The sequence below is a fragment of the Lynx rufus genome, unplaced genomic scaffold (assembly GCF_022079265.1).
Source record: "Lynx rufus isolate CCGP_SWC_20201006 ecotype Redwood Valley unplaced genomic scaffold, mLynRuf1.p SCAF_25, whole genome shotgun sequence".
In the NCBI taxonomy this organism is placed as follows: Eukaryota; Metazoa; Chordata; class Mammalia; order Carnivora; family Felidae; genus Lynx; species Lynx rufus.
The window spans coordinates 15,982,381-16,004,008 of record NW_025814840.1 but is presented as its reverse complement, the minus strand read 5'-3'; the positions used below and the strand labels follow the sequence as shown (position 1 = coordinate 16,004,008).

Below are 21,628 nucleotides of genomic sequence, written 5' to 3'. Positions count from 1 at the left end.
TAGCCCCCGCCCCGCCCCCACCACTTGTCCCTCCAGCATTTCTCAGCTCAAAAAGCTACCGTCCCCAGACACCCACGGAGCACTGACCGTGGAGGGACCTGACAGTCTTGGGTCAAAGATGAATGCTTTGACTATTCCTGGGTGCCCTAAGATTCCACAATACGTGGCCATCTGTAATTAAGCCAAGGCACAAATCTGAATCCTGGTGGCCAGGAAACCAAAGCTGAGAGGGAGGGAGGGAGGGGCGGAGGGAGTGAGGGGGCCCAGCAGGACTAGTCCACCTGCTGTGTAGGTGTGCTCGCTGCCCTGGACACAAGTCACGCAGAAGCCGCATGCCAAGCCCGTGGGGACTCCAGGATCTGGGAATGTCTCGGGGCGTAAGTTTCACAACCAGAGGCAAGCCTCAGGCGTGCTCACTTCCTCCAACTTTTATGGAGATGCAGGGGGCAAAAGGAGGGAAATGGGATTTGTGAGATTTCTTTTTTATTACAAACTAGAATTCCCTCTTCCCCAGGTGTGAATGAAACTTTTGTGTTTATTTGACACCATAGGGCTGGCAAAGACGGTCAGTGGATTAGGAAGGCTTCTTTCCCCCAGGATTTACTTGGGAGCCTAGTTAGCCATGTATCTATGACGTGTCATCATTTCTCAGCACGCAGGAAGGTCCCAGGGTCACTGACACTCACCTTAAACGGAGAAAGAGCGTCTAAATTCTCCGAGTTCTCAAAATGAAAAGCACCTCAATTTCTTTTCAGTTGCTTGGAAGATCGCATAATTGGCAAAACATAAATTTTATTTATTTATTTTTGTGGTCTGAGATTCCGAATCACCAAAAATCCTTTAGAACGTCCTTGCTGGATGTGAGGTTATCACTACTGCCATCACCTAGATGATGCTTACCCAGCATCTCCTATGTTCCAGGCACCAGCAGGTACTATAGGACCAGGAAGACACAGCTTCCGCCCTTGAGGAGCCCGGTCAGCAAGCAGACGAATGCTGCTGGTGCTGGTTCGGTGGGGGTTTGGGGAAGGTGCACACCACGGTGGCCGTGACTGGGTTGTTTCCGGAGTCTTACAGATGCGGAAGAAAAGGCACCCCTGTCTTTGTTATTTCCAAAGCTCGTGTGACGTCAGGAGCGCACCCTGCCCTTTCAGCCAATTCGAAGGAGAAAGTGGCTCGGGGAGTCTGAAAGATGGCTGACGTCTAGGCATGGACGCCTGGCCCCTGCTCTCCGGCCTGGACACTGATGTCGTGACTTCCTGTTTGTTTATCCACAACCGGAAGGCACAACGACCGTCTGTATCAGGGGTGCCTTTGTTTTGTTGTTATAAACGCTGAGGAGTCCTCCTGATGGTCAGACAGCCGAGGTTTGGGCAATTCCTCTCGAAACACCACTGGATGTTTATTACAGGGGAGACTGGGAACCTCTGAGAAACAGAAAGCAGCACCCTCGTGGGTCAGGCAGACCCCCTGCCTCTGATGGCCCACGGGCACGTTCTGCAGTGCCAACTGTGGCCAGGGTCATCTTCTGCCTGTGAGCGGCTCTTACCACCCGCACCCCACACACCGGGCCTATGCCTGGGTCTGTAGCATCATGCGGGCATACTGAATTCCCGAGAAAATACTCATTTGATTTATTCTAAACTCCCCCCTTCTTTAAGCTTCAAGGGGCATCCTTTGGGAGGTGCTAGGTCAAAACTCCAGCACTTGGAAACATGCGTAAGTTAATACTCTCTTCTTATCTTCTGAAACTTAAGAACTCTTGTGAGTTCTATGCTCTTAGGAAGATTTCTCCCATTCCTTGGAGAGTTTTGATCTCCATAAAACAAAAAACAAAAAAGAGGGATTCTCACAAAAGACCCCGAATAGCCAAAGCAGTCTTGAAAAAGAAAAACAAAGATGGGGCATCACAATTCCAGACTTCAAGTTATAGTGCAAAGCTGTACTGATCAAAACAGTATGGTACACACACATACACACACACACACACACACACACACACACCAGTGGAACAGAATAGAAAGCCCAGAAATAAACGTACAACTATATGGTCAACAAATCTTTGACAAAGGAGGCAAAAATGTGTAATGGGAAAAAGTCTCTTCGACAAAGGGTGTTGGGAAAACTGGACAGTGACACGCCGAAGGAGGAAACCATATGACCTTCTTACACCATGCACAAAAATAAACTCAAAATGAATTAAGGGCCTAAATGTGAGACTCGAAACCATAAAAATCCTACAAGACAGCACAGGCAGTAATATCTCTGACATCAGCCATAACAACATTTTTCTACACAGGTCTCCTGAGACAAGGGAAACAAAAGGAGAAATAAAGAATTGGGACCGCACTGGCACAAAAAGCTTCTGCACGGCAAAGGAAACTCAATAAAACGAAAAGACAACCTACCGAATGGAAGAAGATGTTTGCAAATAATATTTCTGATAAAGGATCAGTATCTAAAACCTGCGAAGAACTTACACAACACCAAAAAAAAAAAAAAAAAAAAAAAGAAAAAAAGAAAAGAAAACCCAAACAATCCAATTAAAAACCGGGCACAAGACATGAACAGACATTTCTCCAAAGAAGACATAGAGATGGCCAAAAGGATACGTGAAAAGATGCTCAACATCACTGATCATCAGGGAAATGCAAATCAAAACCACAATGAGATATCATCTCACACCTGTCAGAATGGCTAATATCAAAAAGAAATACCAAATGCTGGCGAGGATGTGGAGAAAAAGGAACCCTCCTGCACTGCCGGTGGGAATGCAAACTGGTGAAGCCACAGTGGGAAACAGTGTGGAGGTGCCTCAAAAAATTAAAAATAAAATCTCCATATGATCCAGTATTTACCTGAAGAATACAAAAACACTAATTCGAAGGGATACATGCACTCCGATGTTTACAGCAGCATTATTTACAACAGCCAAGGTACGGAAGCAGCCCTTCACTGAATAAAGCCAGGTACCCAACTGGTCAAGGAGGAAACAGATACTGGGCACATTTATCAATATCACTGGTTATCTGGCCTGTGAATCATGCATCCAAATGGCCATTCCCCATTTTTTTCTATGTGGGCCACAAAAGAAATTTTGTTCTGGAATCCAATAATAATGAAAACAAAGACCCTAAATGCAACGCAGAAGCATTTCAGAAACAGTTTCAATTGCTTCATCAGGCCATATTTTTACGCCTCCAAGTTGAAGACCTAATGATACAGCACATTTCAGGGACTTCACAGGAAATCTACATGAATCGCGACATGAATCACATCCAAAATGTGTTTGTGAGGGACTGGTCTCACAAGGTTGAATCAAGATCTTGATCTCCAGAGAAGAAAGAGTCTGAGACAGGTTCAAATGTGGGACAGGTACTAGCTAAAAATATCCGAACGAGAAGCCTGTGACTATAATAATAATTACCCGTGGAAAAGCTCCAGCAACATTCGCTGTAAAGAGACGAACTTGCTGACCAGTCCCTATTAGTGACAGATTCTCTCTGTGAGGATCCCGTGGTGGGAATGCTCGTTTTAAAGCTTACCCGAAGCACACGCACGCCTTCTGAGTGTCTGCCTACCTCTTTCTACGTGGCTTCTAGAAGCTTGACGGAACGAACCTCCCCTCCAAGCTTTCACATGAAGCTAAGTCTCTGGGACTAAGAGAAAACAACCGGACAACCTCAATTCGTCCTCATTTCTCTCTTCAGACATCCGTTGTTCTGGTTCTGAACTACTCTCAGAGAGTGGGCTCTTCTTACAGAGGTTCTGCCGAGCGACCAGAAACCACAGAAAGTGAAGAATGACAAAAATCTGTGGATTCAAAAGGAACGACCACACGGGTTCAGTGCGGGCGTCAGACACGTTAGCACAAATTACTTCCAGCTCCCTTATCCACATCGTGTCATTTCACTCATGGAACCGACAGAACCTTTTCTGAGTAGTTTCTACAGGAAACTGAAGTGGCGTTGCCAAATCAGGTTTCAACAGAGAACAGCCAGCGGCAAGGACCGCGCTCACTGCCTTTCCCAGAGAAACGACCAGTGAAGACAGGTAAGGCAGTTTTGCACTTGAATCGTGAACAAGTAATGTACCCTGCCTGTTTCCTACTTGCGCCTTTATACTTTGCAAATACTAAAACAGGATGCATTTCTTCAGTAGGTGGACAGATAGAGAAGCTGTGGTACGTCCAGACAATGGAATATTATCTAGTGCTGAAGAGAAAGAAACTGTCAAGCCGTGAAGAGACACGGAGTTCTCCTGAAAAAGCTACATACTGTATGATTCTAAGTATATGACATTTTGGAAAAGACAAAACAAGGGAGACAGTGAAAAGATCAGTGGTTGCCATACTGCAGTGGTGGATACATGTCATTTGACACTGTCCAGACCCACAGCGTGTATGGCATCGAGACTGAATCCTAATGTAAGCCAACGATGGACTCTGGTTCATGACGATGTGTCAATGCAGGTTCACGGATTGTAGCAAATGTACCCTGGGTGAGAGACGCTGATTGCGAGGGAGGCTGTGCATGTGTGGGGGCAGGGGTATCCGGGAACTCCCTGTGCCTTCTGCTAAATTTTGCTGCGAATCTAGGACTGCTCTTAAAAAAAAAAAAAAAAAAAAAAAAAATTTCATTAAAAAAAAAGTAAAGTAAAAAAAAAAAGATGTATCTTTCACAATGGAAGCGTGAAGGGTGAATATAAGAATTACATCGACGCACAGGCCACAGATTTCATGACCACACATCAAGCATTAGAAATGAAAGAAAGAACATCTGCGAGAAAACAGTCTTACTGATTTTACGCACGCTTTCAAGAGGACGTTAAATTTACCTATTTACAAAAAAGGAAAAACATTTAGAGAAATATTAGGTTATTAGAGTATGTCTGACCTTTCATGGGGTTATCAAGAAGGAGTTTAAAGGTTTCTTCAATTTAGGCAAATTGACTCATTATAGCAGGCAGGATATTATGTTACTTAAAGAAATAGATTAAGGATTTTATGAGACAAGGTTCATTTCCAATTATGTTCAACATTAGAAGAAGCACTATTAGAACTTTTATTTCATTTAGCCTGAGATTTCCACACATATTATGAAGTTCAAATTGGTTCTAAAGATAATGCTTTTTATGAAATAAAAAAAAAATGGATAATGAATGTAGTTCTGATTAAATCCTTAATCATCCTGTACACTAGAAATTAAATTCTGAAAAAGGAAACAAGCCAGAGTAAAAAAAAATTAGCACCCTTAAACGCTGACACCACGTAAAAGTCAAAGATTTTAAGATCTGAAGGAAAATCGTGTAGGAATTACCCAGTCAGTCTGTGACCCCTGAACTGGAGTAAACCGGACACAGAGCGCATGAATAATGAACACAGGGTCATTCCACCACCCACGGGGAAAGTCAGGTTGAAGACCCACAGCTCCCGAGCCCATCTACCACCTTGCCCATCCCCTGGTGTTCAATGTCAGGGACGGAGAGAAACCAAACCTTCCTCCTTGCTTGCTGCCCAATGGAAAGTCTACCTCCCGTGCCACTTCTGCCTTTATAAAATCAGGTCTTAGGTATTTTTTTCTTATACACACACATACATCTTTTATTTATATAGTCATGACTCGATAAAAAATGTTGAATATGGGCTTTCAATATTCTTCAACACTCGCGGCACTGCTTAACTTCTAAAAAGTATCCACTCTGATGCTTGTATCATATTGAAAAATTTTTTTTTAAAAAAAAGGAAAGCAAAGCAGACGCACCAAATAATATGTATTTTAAAAAAGAAACCTAACCCCTCCCAAATCTCTACGGGGCACAACCCGAAGGGCCCCCGCGTACGGAAGTTCAGCCCCCGCACACTTACTTCTCAGGCTCCCCAAGCTGGGCGCGGGGTGGGTGCGGGGGGGCAGCGTGCTGTGGTAGGGTGGGGTGGTGCTGAACAGAATGTCGTTGGGCAGGGCTTGGTCAAGTATTGAACTTCGCGAACTGCCAAAGGAAGACCCCCTCCGATTGCTGCAGATGCTCTCATCAGAGAGGGTGCGGTAGAGCGAGCGTCTCGGAGACAGGTTCCCATAGAACGAAAACTAGGGTGGGGGGGAGAAGGGGGAAGACAGACACAAAAGAGTTGAAAGCATGGAATTTCTCTGACTAAATCCAGCAATACAAGTACCACCGTGATAGCATCTCTGCATTCTCCCTAGGCAGGCAGGCATCAACCATTAGCTCAGGAACGCTAAACCAGGCACGTGGGCCATCTAGGCAAACACACCAGGGCTCTGGTGCTGTTACTGGATTTGAATGTTTTCCTCCTTTGACATTCTGTGAACTACTATCATGAATTAGACAAGGGCAGCTTTATTAATTCTGAAATGTTAAATGGAACCTCCATAACCTTATAACACCGCCAGGTCCTGGAAATATAGAAGGCTGCCATTTCGGGCACAGTTATGCAAAAGCACACATAGCGTGGGCTTGATTTTAATTTGAAATGACTACGTTTTAATATCAGGCAATTTCTGTATCAATCCACTGCAATGTGAGGTTCAATCTCATCCAAAAAAAAAAAAATAATAAAACCAATTTTGAACACTGAGGCTCTCTAGGCCACACAAGCAGGTTCAAGAGGCAATGGTTATCAGTCCAGTAAAATCTTGTCTACTTAAAAGTGATCCCCCACAGGAGTCTATTATAATTGTTGAAAATGGAGTTATAGTAATCGATCATTACCGGATTTAAGGGAACCACTGAAATTATTGTGTTAACTCGCAGACAGGGTAGGGAGAATTCTTACTCAAGAAGCAGTAGTCAAAATACTCAAAAAAATTAAATCAGATCTGACTTTCCAACTTCGTCTTCTGCATACCGAACCACATTCCTTTTATATAAACAATAGTAAAAGGCAGAATGTTTGCATCAAACAAACACAGAAATGGCTATTTACATTTGTGAGTGCAGCGAGAAAGCTAAACATATTTCTATTGTATGCGTTCCTTCCATTCTGTCTGGTCTGTCCAGCTGGAATGTGTGTCGACTACAAAGTTAAATTTACACCAAGAAAGGAAGGTGATTCGTCTTAGAAGGGGGGGGAAACCCCACGTCAAGGAGAGAAGCTCATTTCTATGAAAAGAACAGCTATCTGCCCCTTTTTACAAGTCTGCACCCAAGCTTATACAGTACCGTATATATGATTTGATACAAGTTTAGAAAAAAAAAAAAAAGAGGCTCATTATGATCGAGTTCTTCTGGGATTCCCTCTTCACACACACCAGCAGGTCCTTCAGAACATGATTACAGGCGCATTAGATTAAAGCAGCTTTCAGGTAGTATCTAATTAGAGTGTTATTCTAAGAACACAATTAGGTTAATTGCAGTATTGTTTTATTATAGAGAAGACAGGAGCACACAGACTTGGTGTTTACCCTGATCCCAGTCAATATGGCGATGCCTCATATGTATATATATATATATGTTTTTCTTTTCATTTGGACGAGAGAGAGCACTGGATGAGAAGGGAGAAGATCTGACTTCCGTTCCTGACTCTGACACCCTATATTTATATGAACTTCTCACTTCACCACGTAGGGACCCAGGAACTTGCAAAAAGAGGAGACTGAGCTAAATGACTGGCAGGTTCTTCCGAATCCTTTATGTTACGTAACCAAGTGGTTTAAGAGACTGTAGTAACAGCGAAGCTACAACTTGTTAACAAGAAGTGATCTAACGTTAGCGGGGGACTACTACGTGACGAATGAAGGTGTGCCACCGAATGTGAGGTTGGCTTAGAAGACGGACACATGGCCTTCCCTTGGGACTGATGGCGTGCTGCATGCTCCGTCATATTTACAGTGCCCCGCTTGGAGCAGAGGACAGATTTCTGTAACAAGTCAGGTAGTATGGATTTCATAGCTACTGCCTCTGATCACCCAGAATGTACCAGTGCTAAGAGGCTGTGGCTGTGTTATTTCTTCTCTCTGGTACACGTTTCATGGTCTCCTTTTTTCGGAGGACGACCCTGGGCCGGGAGGTCAAGTCACTTGCACAGAGTCACACGGCTGCTTGTCACCGGAGCTGGGATTTTCGGCCAGGCCTGCCTGCCCCTTGTCCTCTCCATCCATGCTAGAAAGTTGCCCTTCCTCACCTCCCCCGGGCTTGCCCTGCTGATAGAAAAACCCCCTGAAAACGGTCAGCCATGCACAGAGTACCAGGTAGAGTCATGACAGAGAACGCACGAGGAGGGACTCTGGAAACTTCCGAGCCTCTTTAGACTTTTCTTCGGTATTTCTGGTAACTGCAAAGCCTCATGAAAGTCGCTAACCTTTCTTCTCCCCTCCTCCACTAACGGACTGTCAGGAAGCATCAGTTTCAGAAAATCTTCTTTGGACAGAACATGTTGAGTTTCTGCAACAGCATCCCCCACCACGGTCTGGTGCTGGGTTGCCGTGGACAGGATCTCCATCTCACCATACAGCCTGTTGCACAGAAACAAAGCAGAGGGGAAGTTAAGAGGAGGGAGGGGTCAGCCCATTTGTAAAACGCGTGTAGCCCGAAGGATTAAAATCCGCCGATTCCACCACCACCTACTCATAAGCGCGATTCTTAATTATGGAGTCAGGTCACTGCCGCGTTTGCTCCAGACCCCTGTGTCATTTTACACGTGTGAAATGAGCTCAACTCTAAAGGTAGATTTCTGAATAATTCAGAATCAAGTCAGATCCCTGAAGCCCTGGATGGGGAAAAAAAATATAGCCTTTTTTTTTTTTTTTTTAAGGCCGTGCTTTTTCTTTTCCCAATCTGTCAGAAAACACATTTTCAATAATTCATCAGAGATTATCATATGTCCTTTGCAGGAACACCTCCTTGCGTTTCTCAGAAGACTCGAGAGAACCCTCCTCTCGCAGGTAGACAACTGCACTGCCCCATCTCACCCGGGCGACACAGAGAGAGGCACCCGAGGGAGCCTGAAATTTAAGAGTAATCGATTCAGGCGTGTGCCAAGCACGTTTTATTATTGGCAATTCCGCAAAGCCGTTTGGATAAATAAAGCAGCTGTCTCCCTTAATTATCAGGATATAAAAATGTATTTACGAACAACAAAAGACTGTCTAGCGGAATTACTGTTTTCAGCTCTTTTCCAGGGAGAAAACCAGGGACTCGATTTTTAAAAGTTTACTCTGGAAATTCAATCCGAGGAAGCGAACATTCCGGAGGACACAGTGAATCATCAGTGGCTGTACTGTCAGCAGTGAACGGCACTTGCCACATGACCTGAAATGCAATGTTCTAGGAATCCATGGCCCAGGGCCACAGGGCGACAGACCTGTATGTTATTGTCATGTGTCACTGAGATAACTCTATTTGAGAGGCAAGGCCATCTTGTCACAGTCCAACAGCTCTCTGGGAAATTACCAGAGTAAGGAACTCACGCGGACGTGCTCAAAATTAACAGTGATTATCTGGAAGTCTCTCTGGCTTTTGCTTTGTTGCTGAGGTAGGTCAGGTTGGGTCAAGGAGAGTTCCACAATGTGATGTTAAAGAGATGACTGGAAACTTCAGAGTTTTATCTTTTGTGTACAATGGGACATTGACATTCTATAATCCTTTGTGGCAAACGCACCGGACTTGGCCCATCCGTTTCAAAGCATCTTTCGGTGATAAGGTGGGACGCTGTTTCTGCTGTCTGCAGGTGTTCTAGATTCATCGCTTCCACATTACAGTGTGTTCCCTTGTTTAAGGGGCACTCGACTTAGCTGGACAAGTCCTGGGGTGCCTGCCCCCCTCCCCACAGGACGGGCACGGCACAGCACGCAGAGATCCGGCCTGAGGCCCGGGTTCAAATCCCAGCACTAGCCTCGTGTGATGCGGGGAAGTAAAGCTTTGTCGCCCACATGCCCAGACCTCCTCCTCACGATGCTCCTGACTCTGCCCTTCTTTTACTGAGAGTCCGTGCCTTCAAACCTGTGTGTTCAAATGCACAAACTCTGGGGGGGCTCGGGAGAGCAAAATGTCCAAATGGGCACCTGTCATCCTTCCCTGACTCTTGCAGAGAGCCCTCAAACAGTGCTTTCACACAGAACTCAGAAGGCTCCGGATGAATTTGTGTGAGGTGCTCAGGAGACGTATTAATAGGCAGAAGTACCAACGTTATCGTTAGAAATCTGCATTTATGGGGGCGCCTGGCTGGCTCAGTCCGTAGAGCAGGTGACTCTTGATCTTAGGGTCATGAGTTCAAACCCCACGCCGGGTACAGAGCCTACTTAAAAAAAAAAGAAAAAGGAAAGAGAAATCTGCATTTGTGGTCACAAAGTGTGGCTATCACTATTGAATTCCTTTCTAAATACCTCATTTGCAATTATTGACATGATGGGTTTTGTGTGTGTGTGTGTTGTTTTTTTTTTAACAAAAAGACTCCATGTTCAATTTCAGCCCTAAAATGACTTTTAGTTTAGAGAGCAGCAGCAGGCTCTTCATATTTAAAAAGCGGGATCACTTTTTCTGGGAAAAAAAGTGGTGCCAGTTCATCAACCAAGCTGAAGACATAAAAGAGCTCTGTGAAAATCAGGGCAGCCCCCCCGTGCGCCCTCCACACGTGACGATGCTGCAGACACAGTGGCCTCACAGTTTAGTGCATGGGAGTTTCTTTTTTCTTAAGGCTGTCCTTTTATTTTTTTATTTTTAAAAAAATGCTTTTTTATTTTGAGAGAGAGAGAGAGAGAGTGAGAGAGAGGGCATTCGAGTGAGATGAGTGGGGGAGGGGCAGAGAGCAAGGGAGAGAGACTCCCAAGCAGGCTCCGTGCGGTCAACCTAGAGCCCGATGTGGGGCTCGATCTCCCAAACTGCGAGATCATGACCCGAGCTGAAATCCAGAGTCGGATGCTCAACTGACTAAGCCACCCAGGCTCCCCATGGCTGTCCTTTTAAAAATAAGGAAACAGGCGTGCCTGGGCGGCTCAGTTGGTTCAGTGTCTGACTTCGGCTCAGGTCATGATCTTGCAGGTGTGGGTTCGAGCCCCATATCGGGCTCTGAGCGGATAGCTCGAGCGGAAGCCAGGAGCCTGCTTCGGATTCTGTGTCTCCCTCTCTCTCTGCCCCTCTCCTGCTCATGCTCTGTCTCTCTTTCTCTCTCTCAAAAATAAATAAAAAAAATTCAAAAAAATTTAAAAAAATAAAATAAAAAATAAGCAAACAACGAAAATAGCTCTGACCATCCTTGTTTTGCGTTCTTGACATGTGATTTCTTTAACTTGTCTCTTCAGAGAGACAGCAGAGCTTCCACAGGTGTTATAAAACGGATTATCGGCATCTTTTTTCTCTTTTTCAAGAGGCACCTCATGTCCCTCCCTACCTGACCCCACAAAACCAAACAACTGGAAGGGAAATCAAAGTCATGTTAAAATTGGGTAGAATACTTTCTCTTTGATGGCGTCACACAACAAGTTTAAGAAACACTCAGGGACAGTGGGGGGGATTCAAATCGCCCTTGAACTTGTTTATTTACAGCCTCTATCCTCACACCGTCAACAGCCCATGACCGTGACTTTTCTATTGCAGGCAGTTTTCTGGACAGAAGAACACAGAACAGGGATTTCTCTCACTTTTTAAACATGAAACTCAAGGAAAGAGAAGACTTTGAAAGAGAAACATAAATGCCAACATTTAAGAAGATGTACAAGGATGTTTCTAGGTTATTCCTTCTTAGAAAATATATTTCTGTCGAGGGGAAAAATGCATCCGCTTAGTCCGTCCCCAAAAGGTGTGTAAGGCTGGGTAGAGAAGAGCCACTGGCCACCTTACCCCTGACACTCGGTCACTTCGGGTTCCTCAGGCGGCGGGCTGCCCTCCGATTTCTTCCAGCCGATGACATACTTGCTCACTGCCCCTGGCCTGTGGTAGGGCTTGGACGCGGACCCGGGGACCTGTTGGGCGCTGCTGTGGGACACGATGTAGACTTTGGACGTATCCAGAGACCCGCTATTTTTGGAACAGTGAGCAGAAGGGCTTCCTGAATGGTGTGAACCGCTGAGGACAAGAGCAGACAAATGCTGTGATACAACCAGATTTCATCAGTGCCAGCACGCTGCCGGACTCAGGCCCCTCCCCCCCTCGCCTCGCTGTGCTTCCCCCCCGCAGCAAAATCGAGCCAAGCAGGCAGACGGGGTGGTCCTTCCACCGTGGGCCTGGTTGGGAGTGCCTGATTTTCCCAGCGCCGACGATGCTCACGTGCACACGGTACGCCTGTGGCTGGAAGGATGTTAAAAACAATCAGAGGAAAATCAGATATAAACATAAGCAACATACTTAAAACCGATGCGCCGAAAGAGAGGAAACCCAAAAGATCGTGCTCCACGTCAAGTGCTGCCGGGAAGGTGCCGACGCAAACCACGACAAGTACGCGGCACGCGCCCCACGCTGGCAGCAACGGGAGCGGCTGGTAAGGAGGGCCCGCCCGCCGCCCGCAGGCGTGAGAAGTGAGGCAGAAGGTTTGGAAACCAGTCTGGGCACCGCCCGTAAAGGTGTGCACCTGTGTGGCGCACGACCCAGCAATTCCGCTCCTGAGCGTGCGCCCTGGATAAACCCCTGCACGTGTGCAACAGGTACCCATGGCGATAGGCGGACTGATCGTAACAGGTCCCCGATTCCCCCCACCTGGATCATCAGTGGCGAAACGGACGGCCAGTCGATGAACAAGAATGGATAAAGGGAAGACTCTGTGAACAAATGAACCGAGGTTGCCAACACCTTGGGTGAACCTCACAGACTTCATGTAGAAAAAGCAGCAAGCCACAAAGAATATGTCGCACGGTTCCATGTCTTTATTTGTAATTTTTCTTAACGTTTATTTATTTTTGAGACAGAGAGAGACAGAGCATGAACAGGAGAGGGTCAGAGAGAGGGAGACACAGAATCGGAAGCAGGCTCCAGGCTCTGAGCCATCAGCCCAGAGCCCGACGCGGGGCTCGAACTCACGGACCGCGAGATCGTGACCTGAGCCAAAGTCGGACGCTTAACCGACTGCGCCACCCAGGCGCCCCCGGTTCCATGTTTAAATAAAGTTTACAAATAGGCAAAACGGGACAAGGTTGCTCAGGAACGCAGGTATTCAGTTCGGGAAACAGTGAGGAGAGGCGAGGGGAGGGGGACGAGGAAAGCCGGCTAGAGGCTCCCTCCAGGGAGAAGAGAAGGGCACGGGAGTGGGTTCTGACACCGCAAGGCCAACTCCGCATCTGGTGGTCGTATGCGCGTTTGCTGCGCGATCACGTGACCCAACAACAAACTACTACTGAAATGATGGAATCCCTAAATCGCAACAAAAATTGTTTGAAGTCAGCAGTTGAGCTACTAAGGCCAGAGGGACTCCCCGCTGACAGTATACCCCGCCCACAGAAATAGAAAAGCCTACAGATCTTTTTTAATTCAGGAAGAACTGACAACAGAAAGTTTCGTGACAAATGACAAACTGCAGTGATAAGTGCCAGAATTCAGAAAGCAAGGAGGGCTTCACTTCCAGGAACGTTGACACGCCAGGGCCCTCTGAGGACCCCGGGGCCGGACTGGCTGTGTCTTCATGCTAACTTCCCGGTGAGACCCGGGGAGGCTTTCTGAACCTCAGTTTTCTCATCTGTGAAAGGGGCTGTAACAGGGCCTCCCCTCAAAGGACTGCTCCGAAGACTATGTTAATATTAGCGAAGCACTTACAACAATACATGCCACAGAGCAGGCATTACAGGAAGGTCAATTTTTGTTAGTGATGCACGCAAACGAGTTGTCCATAAGTAGGAGTACTTGCTATTCAAAGAGTTTACCGTAGGGCTCCCTGGGTGGCAGGCTTTCTGGTAGGATGAAATATTAACCTTATTCCGAAACCCGATGAGCGCTACCGTTCTGAAAACCCTGTGTATAGAGTTAAGTATCCTACAAGGTAGGAAGTAAAAGAAAAAAATCAAAATGAGGAATGGTTATTAAAATGGGCTTTTTATAAACGTTCAGAAGGAAAGAGGGTAACAAAATAAACCAACTCACTTTGGAGGGTTTACGTGTTGGAGGCACTGTGGTATATGAAAAATTAAAAAACAGACAAAACAGGGGCGCCTGGGTGGCTCAGTCAGTTAAGCGTCTGACTTTGGCTCAGGTCATGATCTCGTGGGTCACGAGTTCGAGCCCTGCGTCAGGCTCTGTGCCGACAGCTCAGAGCCTGGAGCCTGCTTCGGATTCTGTGTCCCCCTCTCTCTGTCTGCCCTACCCCCCCACCCGCGCTTGCACTCTCTCTCTCTCTCAAAAATAAACAAACATTAAAAAAAAAACAAATAAAACACCTCATTTACTACTATGAAGTAACTCAGCTACGGGTGGTGGGTCTGGTGTTCCTGAGTGTGGCTCAAAACTCCTTCCATCTGGGCTCTAAATCGTGGACTCTGGGGGAAGATGTGTCACTGCCTTCCCATGCCCCGAGCTACCCAAGGAAGAAGCAAGGAGCACTGAGAAAGGGAGCTTTGAACTCTTTCCATTTACCGGGTATACAACCGGGGATACACTCCCAACATATGGGGTCTGTAGATGGAGGCCTGGAGATTTCCACCTAAGCTGCGAATTTTGAGAAACTTCAGATCGACGGATAAGGTATACAAATAGTAGAAACACATCCCTATATCCTTCACCTACATTCACTGTTACTATCTTGCTACATATATCCCTCTCTGAACCATTTGAGAATTGGTGGCAAACTCTCTATCATACTCCTATATTTTAGAAAATTTTGTTAATGTTTATTTTTGAAGGAGAGAGAGACAGAGTGTAAGTGGAGGAGGGGCAGAGAGAGAGAGAGAGAGAGAGAGAGACAGAATCCGAAGCAGGCTCCAGGCTCTGAGCTGTCAGCATAGAGACCAACGCGGGGCTTGAACTCAGCACCCGTGAGATCATGACCTGAGCCGAAGTCAGACGCTTAACTGACTGAGCCACCCAGGCACCCCACCAATATAAAATATTTAAACACTAAACTCTAAGAGCAAATTCACCAAATCGATTTGATGAGCAACATGGCAAAAATCTATGCTTAGCAGCAGTGACATCATTATCAAAGTTTTCTCTGAAATGGGTAAATATTCTAGAATGTTGGCAGTAAGCTTTTCATGAATCCTTGCCTTCTAGACTAAAGTTCTCATTTTAGAGTTTCACCCGCCAGATTCCCATCACTGCTACTAAGGGAAGGGTATGAATAATGATATACAAGGGATGCTATGAGCCATTCTGCAAGAGAATCCAGAACGTGAAATGATTATTATTTTTTTGCAGTTGACTTATTTCACTTTGCAGAACCTTGGTTAGGCTGATACAAATCCTGCTTTGTGTTCTGAGCTCTTACCTAAGCGCCTTCCCCTGGCAGAAAAAAATGGGTTTGCTGAACTAAAGGTCTGAGCAGCAGAGAAAGCAGGCTGCAAACCCCTGGGGTCCCATCTTGGATGACCTCTGCACACCCCTCCCCGCGCCTGTTTTTGCCCTGCGCCACGGAAGCTTGTCTTAGAGTTTGAAGTCCTCTGTCTCCCTCCGCACAGTCCTGCAGTCCTACCACACACACACAACTCTGTGTTTCTTTCCTCCCAGACGTCTGCTGGGAAGTTAAGTGTGTGAGCGCTGGGGGGGGGGGGGGGGGGGAGGGTGTGGCAGTCGTGCAAAAAAGCAGAACTAGAGGATTAAGTGTGTGCCACCCACTGATCGGGCCTCCTGAAACTGGGAACTGGGAACAGCTGATCCCAGGTGCACCCTACTCCTCCAGCAGAAATCCCCAGTGGGTTTATGAACTCAATCGGTAAGGGGTTACCCAGCCCTCCTCGTCTCCCACGTATTCCAAGGCCTACCCTGTGCAAAGCAGTGTAGCGGGTGCTGTGGATACCAAGTGAACGAGGCAGGCCAAGTGCCTTCTGGCCTCCAAACAGGACACTCCAGTGAGGGGAGGCAGAGCTAAGTTCTTATGCGGGGAGATGCATAATAGGCCCAAACCATTTCAGCTCTGGGTGAGGGCTAAAAAGAAACTAAAACACGGGATGGGGTACAGAGGGCATGGGGGCCGGGCTGTGATCTTCGCCAGGTGCTCAGCCCTGGTGTCAGCCCCTGCCCAGGTTTATTCTGCTCTTTCTCCTACGTGGGGTGCTCCCAGTCGTAGCCCAGACCGCCAGGCACTGGGCCTCAGCTCCCAGCCCAAAGAGAACCAGAGGAGAAAGTAGGGGGCTGGTGATTTCATCACCACAGACACACAGGCCCTTTCGGGCTTGCAGAATCGGACAGAGGCCTTACTGAGCAAAAATTCCTTTTCCTTCCACCCTCAGAGACTTTAAATCTCATTTTAAATATTTTAAATGTGAAATATCAGGGCGCCTGGGTGACTCCCGTCACTTAAGCGTCCCACTGGCTCAGGTCAGGACCTCACAGTTCTGAGTTCGAGCCCCGCGTCGGGCTCTGTGCTGACGGCTCAGAGCCTGCAGCCTGCTTTGGATTCTGTGTCCCCCTCTCTCTCGCTCTCTCAAAAATAAATAAACATTAAAAGAAATAAGGAAGTGTAAAATATTGATATATTTAATACAGAATTCAAAAACAAAATATATATTTCACATATACATAAAATAACATTAAAAATTTTTAAATATTTTGAATATTTTAAAAATGTCAAAATATTTTAAATCTGATTTTCTCCAGTTCTTCTGCACAGGTCAGAGGACAGACAGGAGGAAGTATTCAAAAGATTCAATTTGCTGACTTAATTTCCTACTGAGCAAAAGCCTACAGTGTAAGTTGAAACGTGGCCTCAGAGTCGCCGTCAGCGAACAACCGCGAGAAAAAACCCAGCCAGGTGGGAACGGCTCCTAGTCCCTCAACATATATCATTTCCACAACAGCTGTGGACGCACTCAGTTTAAAGAGGTAGAAAAAAAGGCAAATCCATCAGAAATTCAATCTTGCACTCTCATATACTTTCTAATAGCCTAACCCACTAAATTAACGAATGGTTCAGGTATTCAACAAAATCTCCTTCAAATCCTATAAATATCCCTACCTCTATTTACAAATGAAGGTGCTCTGAGAAGCAGGTTCCACAGAAATTTTCCTTAATAGTACGACACAGTTCCATCTGCGATGCCAATTACATTTGTCTAACAAGGTATCGCGAAGTCAGCCGTGTCACAAGTCTCGTCAACTCTGAACGAGACATTAGAAGCGGGTGGAATCCCGACATGATTTCTGTAAGTATGGCCGATTTTCAACTGTCCCTGAAATTAGGATAGGAATAATGCAGGTAACCGAAGTCACTGCTAATACTCCTATATTATTTATTTATTCCTAAACATATTTTAAGTCAAGTTAGTAAAGAGAACTGGTAAACAGTGGGAAGAATGTCTATCTTGAAAACCATTTCCGCATCCTATGCTCCATCTGCCTCCGTAGAAGAAGACGGAGTATGGGGTGGATGGACAGTAAGGACTCCCCTGCCTGGCATCCGCTCCCCCTTCTACTGGTGTAACAATACCCCGATTTCTTCCGGGGAAGCAGCTGTCTTCACCACCCCTCAGCCGCCCCCTGCCTCAGACAATGGTGCCCCCTACCATGGTGGTGAAAGCCAAGGGAGTGTGAGGAGATATTTGGGGGTGGGGGTGAGGGGGAGAGTTTCTGCTGAAACTAGACAAGAACCACACTTTCTTCCTGTGGACAAAAGAGCGTGAGCTCGGGGGGCCTACAGGCGACACGGCCAAATTCAGCCAAGAGGATCCCCCCACCATGATTTCGGGGCCTATCACGTCAAGCCTAATGATGGGAGCAGTCCAGTCTTGGGTGGTTATCAAGCGAGCTGCAGCAGCACCTTGACGGTTCTGGACTTTTCTGTTACATGAGCCACAATACTGCCTTTGTTGTGTGAACCGATTAGTGGGGGGGGGGGGGGGGAGGGTCTTCTTTGACTTGTAACATAAACGCCCTCGAGTGACACACGCGGTAAGTAAGACACCGAGGAAGGTGTTAGCCACAGGACAATAAACGCGGGACCGCAGCAGTGAGTATGTGCGCACACGCGCAAGTTTGACGTAAAGAATTTTCCACAACTTCCGGGGGAGACAGCCGAGATCCTCTGCACGCTGGCACTGAGAACGTGACCACGGCTACTCCTGTTTGTGCCCACTGACTGCGTGTGGGTCTGTCCAACGTGGCTCCCAGCTGAGACTCCGTGAGGTCCCCATCCCCTGGCGGTGGCTGTGTGACAAAGGGAGAAGGTCTGGCGGGAGACGGGGGGAGGGGGAGGGCAGCAGTGGCCTTGAGAAAGGCTCTGGGGGAAAGTCCCACAGTAGCTGGGAGCCGGGTTAGGAAGCCTCGCAGGCAAGAGGGAGATCGGGGTAGCCGGTGTGGTTAAAGTCTGTCCACGGCCACCTCTGAACAAATGGATTTCTTCATCTAGTCTCTGAAGGCAGAAATCACAGACTGGATGGGTTTTTGAAATGTTATACAGACATACGTCTCACACACACACACACACACACACACACACACACAGGAGTTTAAAACCACTCGTAACTGTGTGTTAAACATCTACACCTCAGAATAGCATCCTGTTAAATGCAGCTAGTCTTTGTTTTAAAAAACCGAACCAATCATCTGAACGAACTTTCGGACCTCGGGTCCCTCCTTTCGGTAAAGGGGACTCCGGGACACAGCTCAGCGGGCACAACCTCCATCTAAGGGAGCTGCGCACAGCCCCCCGAATTACCGTGCGCTGCAGCCTGAGGGCCGCCTCGCTTGCCACCAACTTCTCCTAAAAACTTAGCAACAAGCCGAACTGGGAGAGAGGTCAGTGCCTACGGGAGCGAGCCACCGCGCTGTGCAGCTTTTTCTCTCCGATTTAAAGAGAAGAGTAGCGACACCCCACGCGAGTGACTTCCCGGGGTGCGCGTCTCATGGTGGGACCTGAGACATGAGCCCTTCCTCTGAAGTCACACGGCCGGGCACGCAGGGGGCCGGCCCACCGGGCCGGCACACGCCCTTCCCATCCCGGGGCCCCTCCCCGCCCCCAGCAGGACCGAGCGGGCCCCCCTCGCCGGTGCCGGCCAGTGGTGCAGGGGCACTGACCTGGAGTGAGACGAGATCTCGCTGAGGTCGCCCACGCTGCCGTCGGCCGCGCTGCTGGCCGAGATGGGCGGCGCGTAGCCGTGCACCGCGTACATCTTCGCCGCCTCGCCGTCGGGCCCCGGGAGGTCGGCCGGGTCGCCCCACTGCTCGGCGCGGCTGTGGATCACGGCCCTGCCGCCCGCCAGGTGCACGGGGCCCAGGACCGCGGCGGGCATGCAGGGGGCCGTGTCGATGCCACTGTCCGTGGAGGCCCCTTTGATGTAGGTGAGCCCCAGCAGCTCCGGGTCCATCAGGTCCCCGGACCCAAAGTGCTTGTCGTCGCTGTTGCTGGACGTGTTGCTGGACAGCGTGTTGCTGCTGGAGTGACTGGAGCAACTTTTGTCTCCAATCTGGAGAAGAGAGAGAAACGGAGGGGCGTCAAACAGACCCCGGGCTCTGCTTCCTTGTGAAACTTCTTCTCGCCCAGACTCACAGAGCTACAGGCCAGAGGATCCCCCCCGAACCCTTTCGACGCGCCCCGCAACGTGAGACGATGAATGACAGAACTCACTTTTATGGGTTTTTGTTTTTTTAGAATTCACTTTTATTTTTTTATTTTTATTTTTTTTAATCTTTATTATTTATTTTTGAGAGAGAGAGAGAGAGAGAGAGAGAGAGAGTCTGAGCAGGGGAGGAGTAGAGAGAAAGGGAGACACAGAATCGGAAGCAGGCTCCAGGCTGGTAGCACCGAGCCCGATGTGGAGCTTGAACCCACGAACCGTGAGATCGTGACCCGAGCCAAAGTCGGGTGCTTAACCGACTGAACCACCCAGGCACCCCTAGAAACTCACTTTTAAAAACTCTCCTGGTTTTATGCACAAGTCCCAGACTCCTAATCCGGCTCATAACTCATCTTAAGTTACATGGGAATCTCAAGCCTTTGTTCGATTCTTCGTGCGTGAAGCATGAAAGTGTTGCCGCGGTGTCACCAACCGGGAAATAATCAACAAATGTTACACAAACCGCGGAGGTGCATGGAAAATTAGCACAGAGAGGGGAGCAGTCTTTCATCAAGAAAGCTCTCCTTGGGGCGCCTGGGTGGCGCAGTCGGTTAAGCGTCCGACTTCAGCCAGGTCACGATCTCGCGGTCCGTGAGTTCAAGCCCCGCGTCGGGCTCTGGGCTGATGGCTCAGAGCCTGGAGCCTGTTTCCGATTCTGTGTCTCCCTCTCTCTCTGCCCCTCCCCTGTTCATGCTCTGTCTCTTTCTGTCCCAAAAAATAAATAAACGTTGAAAAAAAAAATTAAAAAAAAAAAAAAAAAAAGAAATCTCTCCTGTGACAAACTGCAGTGCCAGCCCTGGGTTCGGGCACAAGACCCGGGTTTGAATCACAGCGGTGGGACGGTGTCCGGTCGGTCACTTAGCCCCTCCCTGCGCTCACAATACTGGGCTCCGATGATTAATGCGCGGGCCCAGTGAGATAATGCACGGCTGCACGCTGCCACCGCGAAGCGCGATCTAATACAAGTGACTTCTCTGAGGGAGCCGGAGTCACCGTATGCCCCCGGTGCTAATGAGAAGGGGCTCTCCTTGCAGTCTCTGGAAGACACAAAGCAAAGGGAGCATCTGACTCAGGGAATCATGCCGACTGGCTTCTCTTCAGAGCCTGGGAAGACGGACAAGGCCTGAAGCAGAAGCCAAGGGCTGGCATCATGAGGCCAACTCGTGCCCTGATCTACCTTAAAGTGGTTTGGCCTTTTCTCCTTCCTGCCGTCCGTCAGATCCTTAAGCACACCCCCCTGACCTTCTTAGCACACACTGCCGTTCTCACGTCTACTCCTACCCCTGCCTTCCTAAAGGGGTCTTAGACCACCGTCAGAGATTTGTCAAGGTGGAATTCAACGGCTACTGTGAGGCTGGCTCAAGACAAGCCCCTGACATTGCTAAGGGAAGGACGGTCCCACGGGTTCCCCGGGCACTCGGCTGCAGAGCTCGCCAGTGACTCCCGAACAAAGAGGGAAAAAGCAGCTCAGGCCAGGAAATGATAAAATTTCTTCACCTGCGAGCTCTCAAAACTAAGCTAGTTTCAAATGTTGGCTTTTTTTGGCCAACGGCCAACAGGTCACGTTTTCGCATGTGACAGGAAGTTCTGCCTCACTGAGCTACGGCCGCCTGTATGGAACGGCATGTGCTAATGCATGGAACGGCATGTGCCAATGCCCGGGAGCCCATGCCGGGCGCTCTGGAGCACTACCTGTCAGTCCTCGCTGCTGACCGCTAGTCAGCGGCCACGAGTAGTACCGTGAATCATTACGCGGCCAGCTATGGGCAGGGTATGCTGCTTTGCACTTTCTGGCACCGCCCACAAGGGCGTAAACCGTTGACCATAAAAACAGGACTGTGGTTTAGTAACCGCGATGCCGGATGTCACGGATCGAAAGGCTGGAGGACACAGTCTTGGCTTTGCCAGTAATTTCCCGTGTGGCCTTTCTCTGAGGTTCTTTAGAAATCAAGGAGGGAAAAGAAAATGTAACTTATGTATAGATTTGT

The 21,628-nt window shown here is 48.0% G+C and overlaps 1 protein-coding gene across 2 annotated transcripts in view; it reads right to left on the bottom strand.

Annotated features, from left to right (window-relative positions):
- The window catches only part of SIPA1L2 (signal induced proliferation associated 1 like 2), a 108,757-nt gene that overhangs the window by 16,986 nt on the left and 70,143 nt on the right, over positions 1 to 21,628 (bottom strand). For both annotated transcript variants that reach the window (XM_047088736.1, XM_047088735.1), the window contains exons 13-16: positions 19,102 to 19,490; positions 11,794 to 12,018; positions 8,318 to 8,471; positions 5,867 to 6,086 (exon numbers count right to left, since the gene is read on the bottom strand). In XM_047088736.1, coding sequence (XP_046944692.1) covers positions 5,867 to 6,086; positions 8,318 to 8,471; positions 11,794 to 12,018; positions 19,102 to 19,490 — 988 coding nt within the window. The remainder of the gene's footprint in view (positions 1 to 5,866; positions 6,087 to 8,317; positions 8,472 to 11,793; positions 12,019 to 19,101; positions 19,491 to 21,628) is intronic.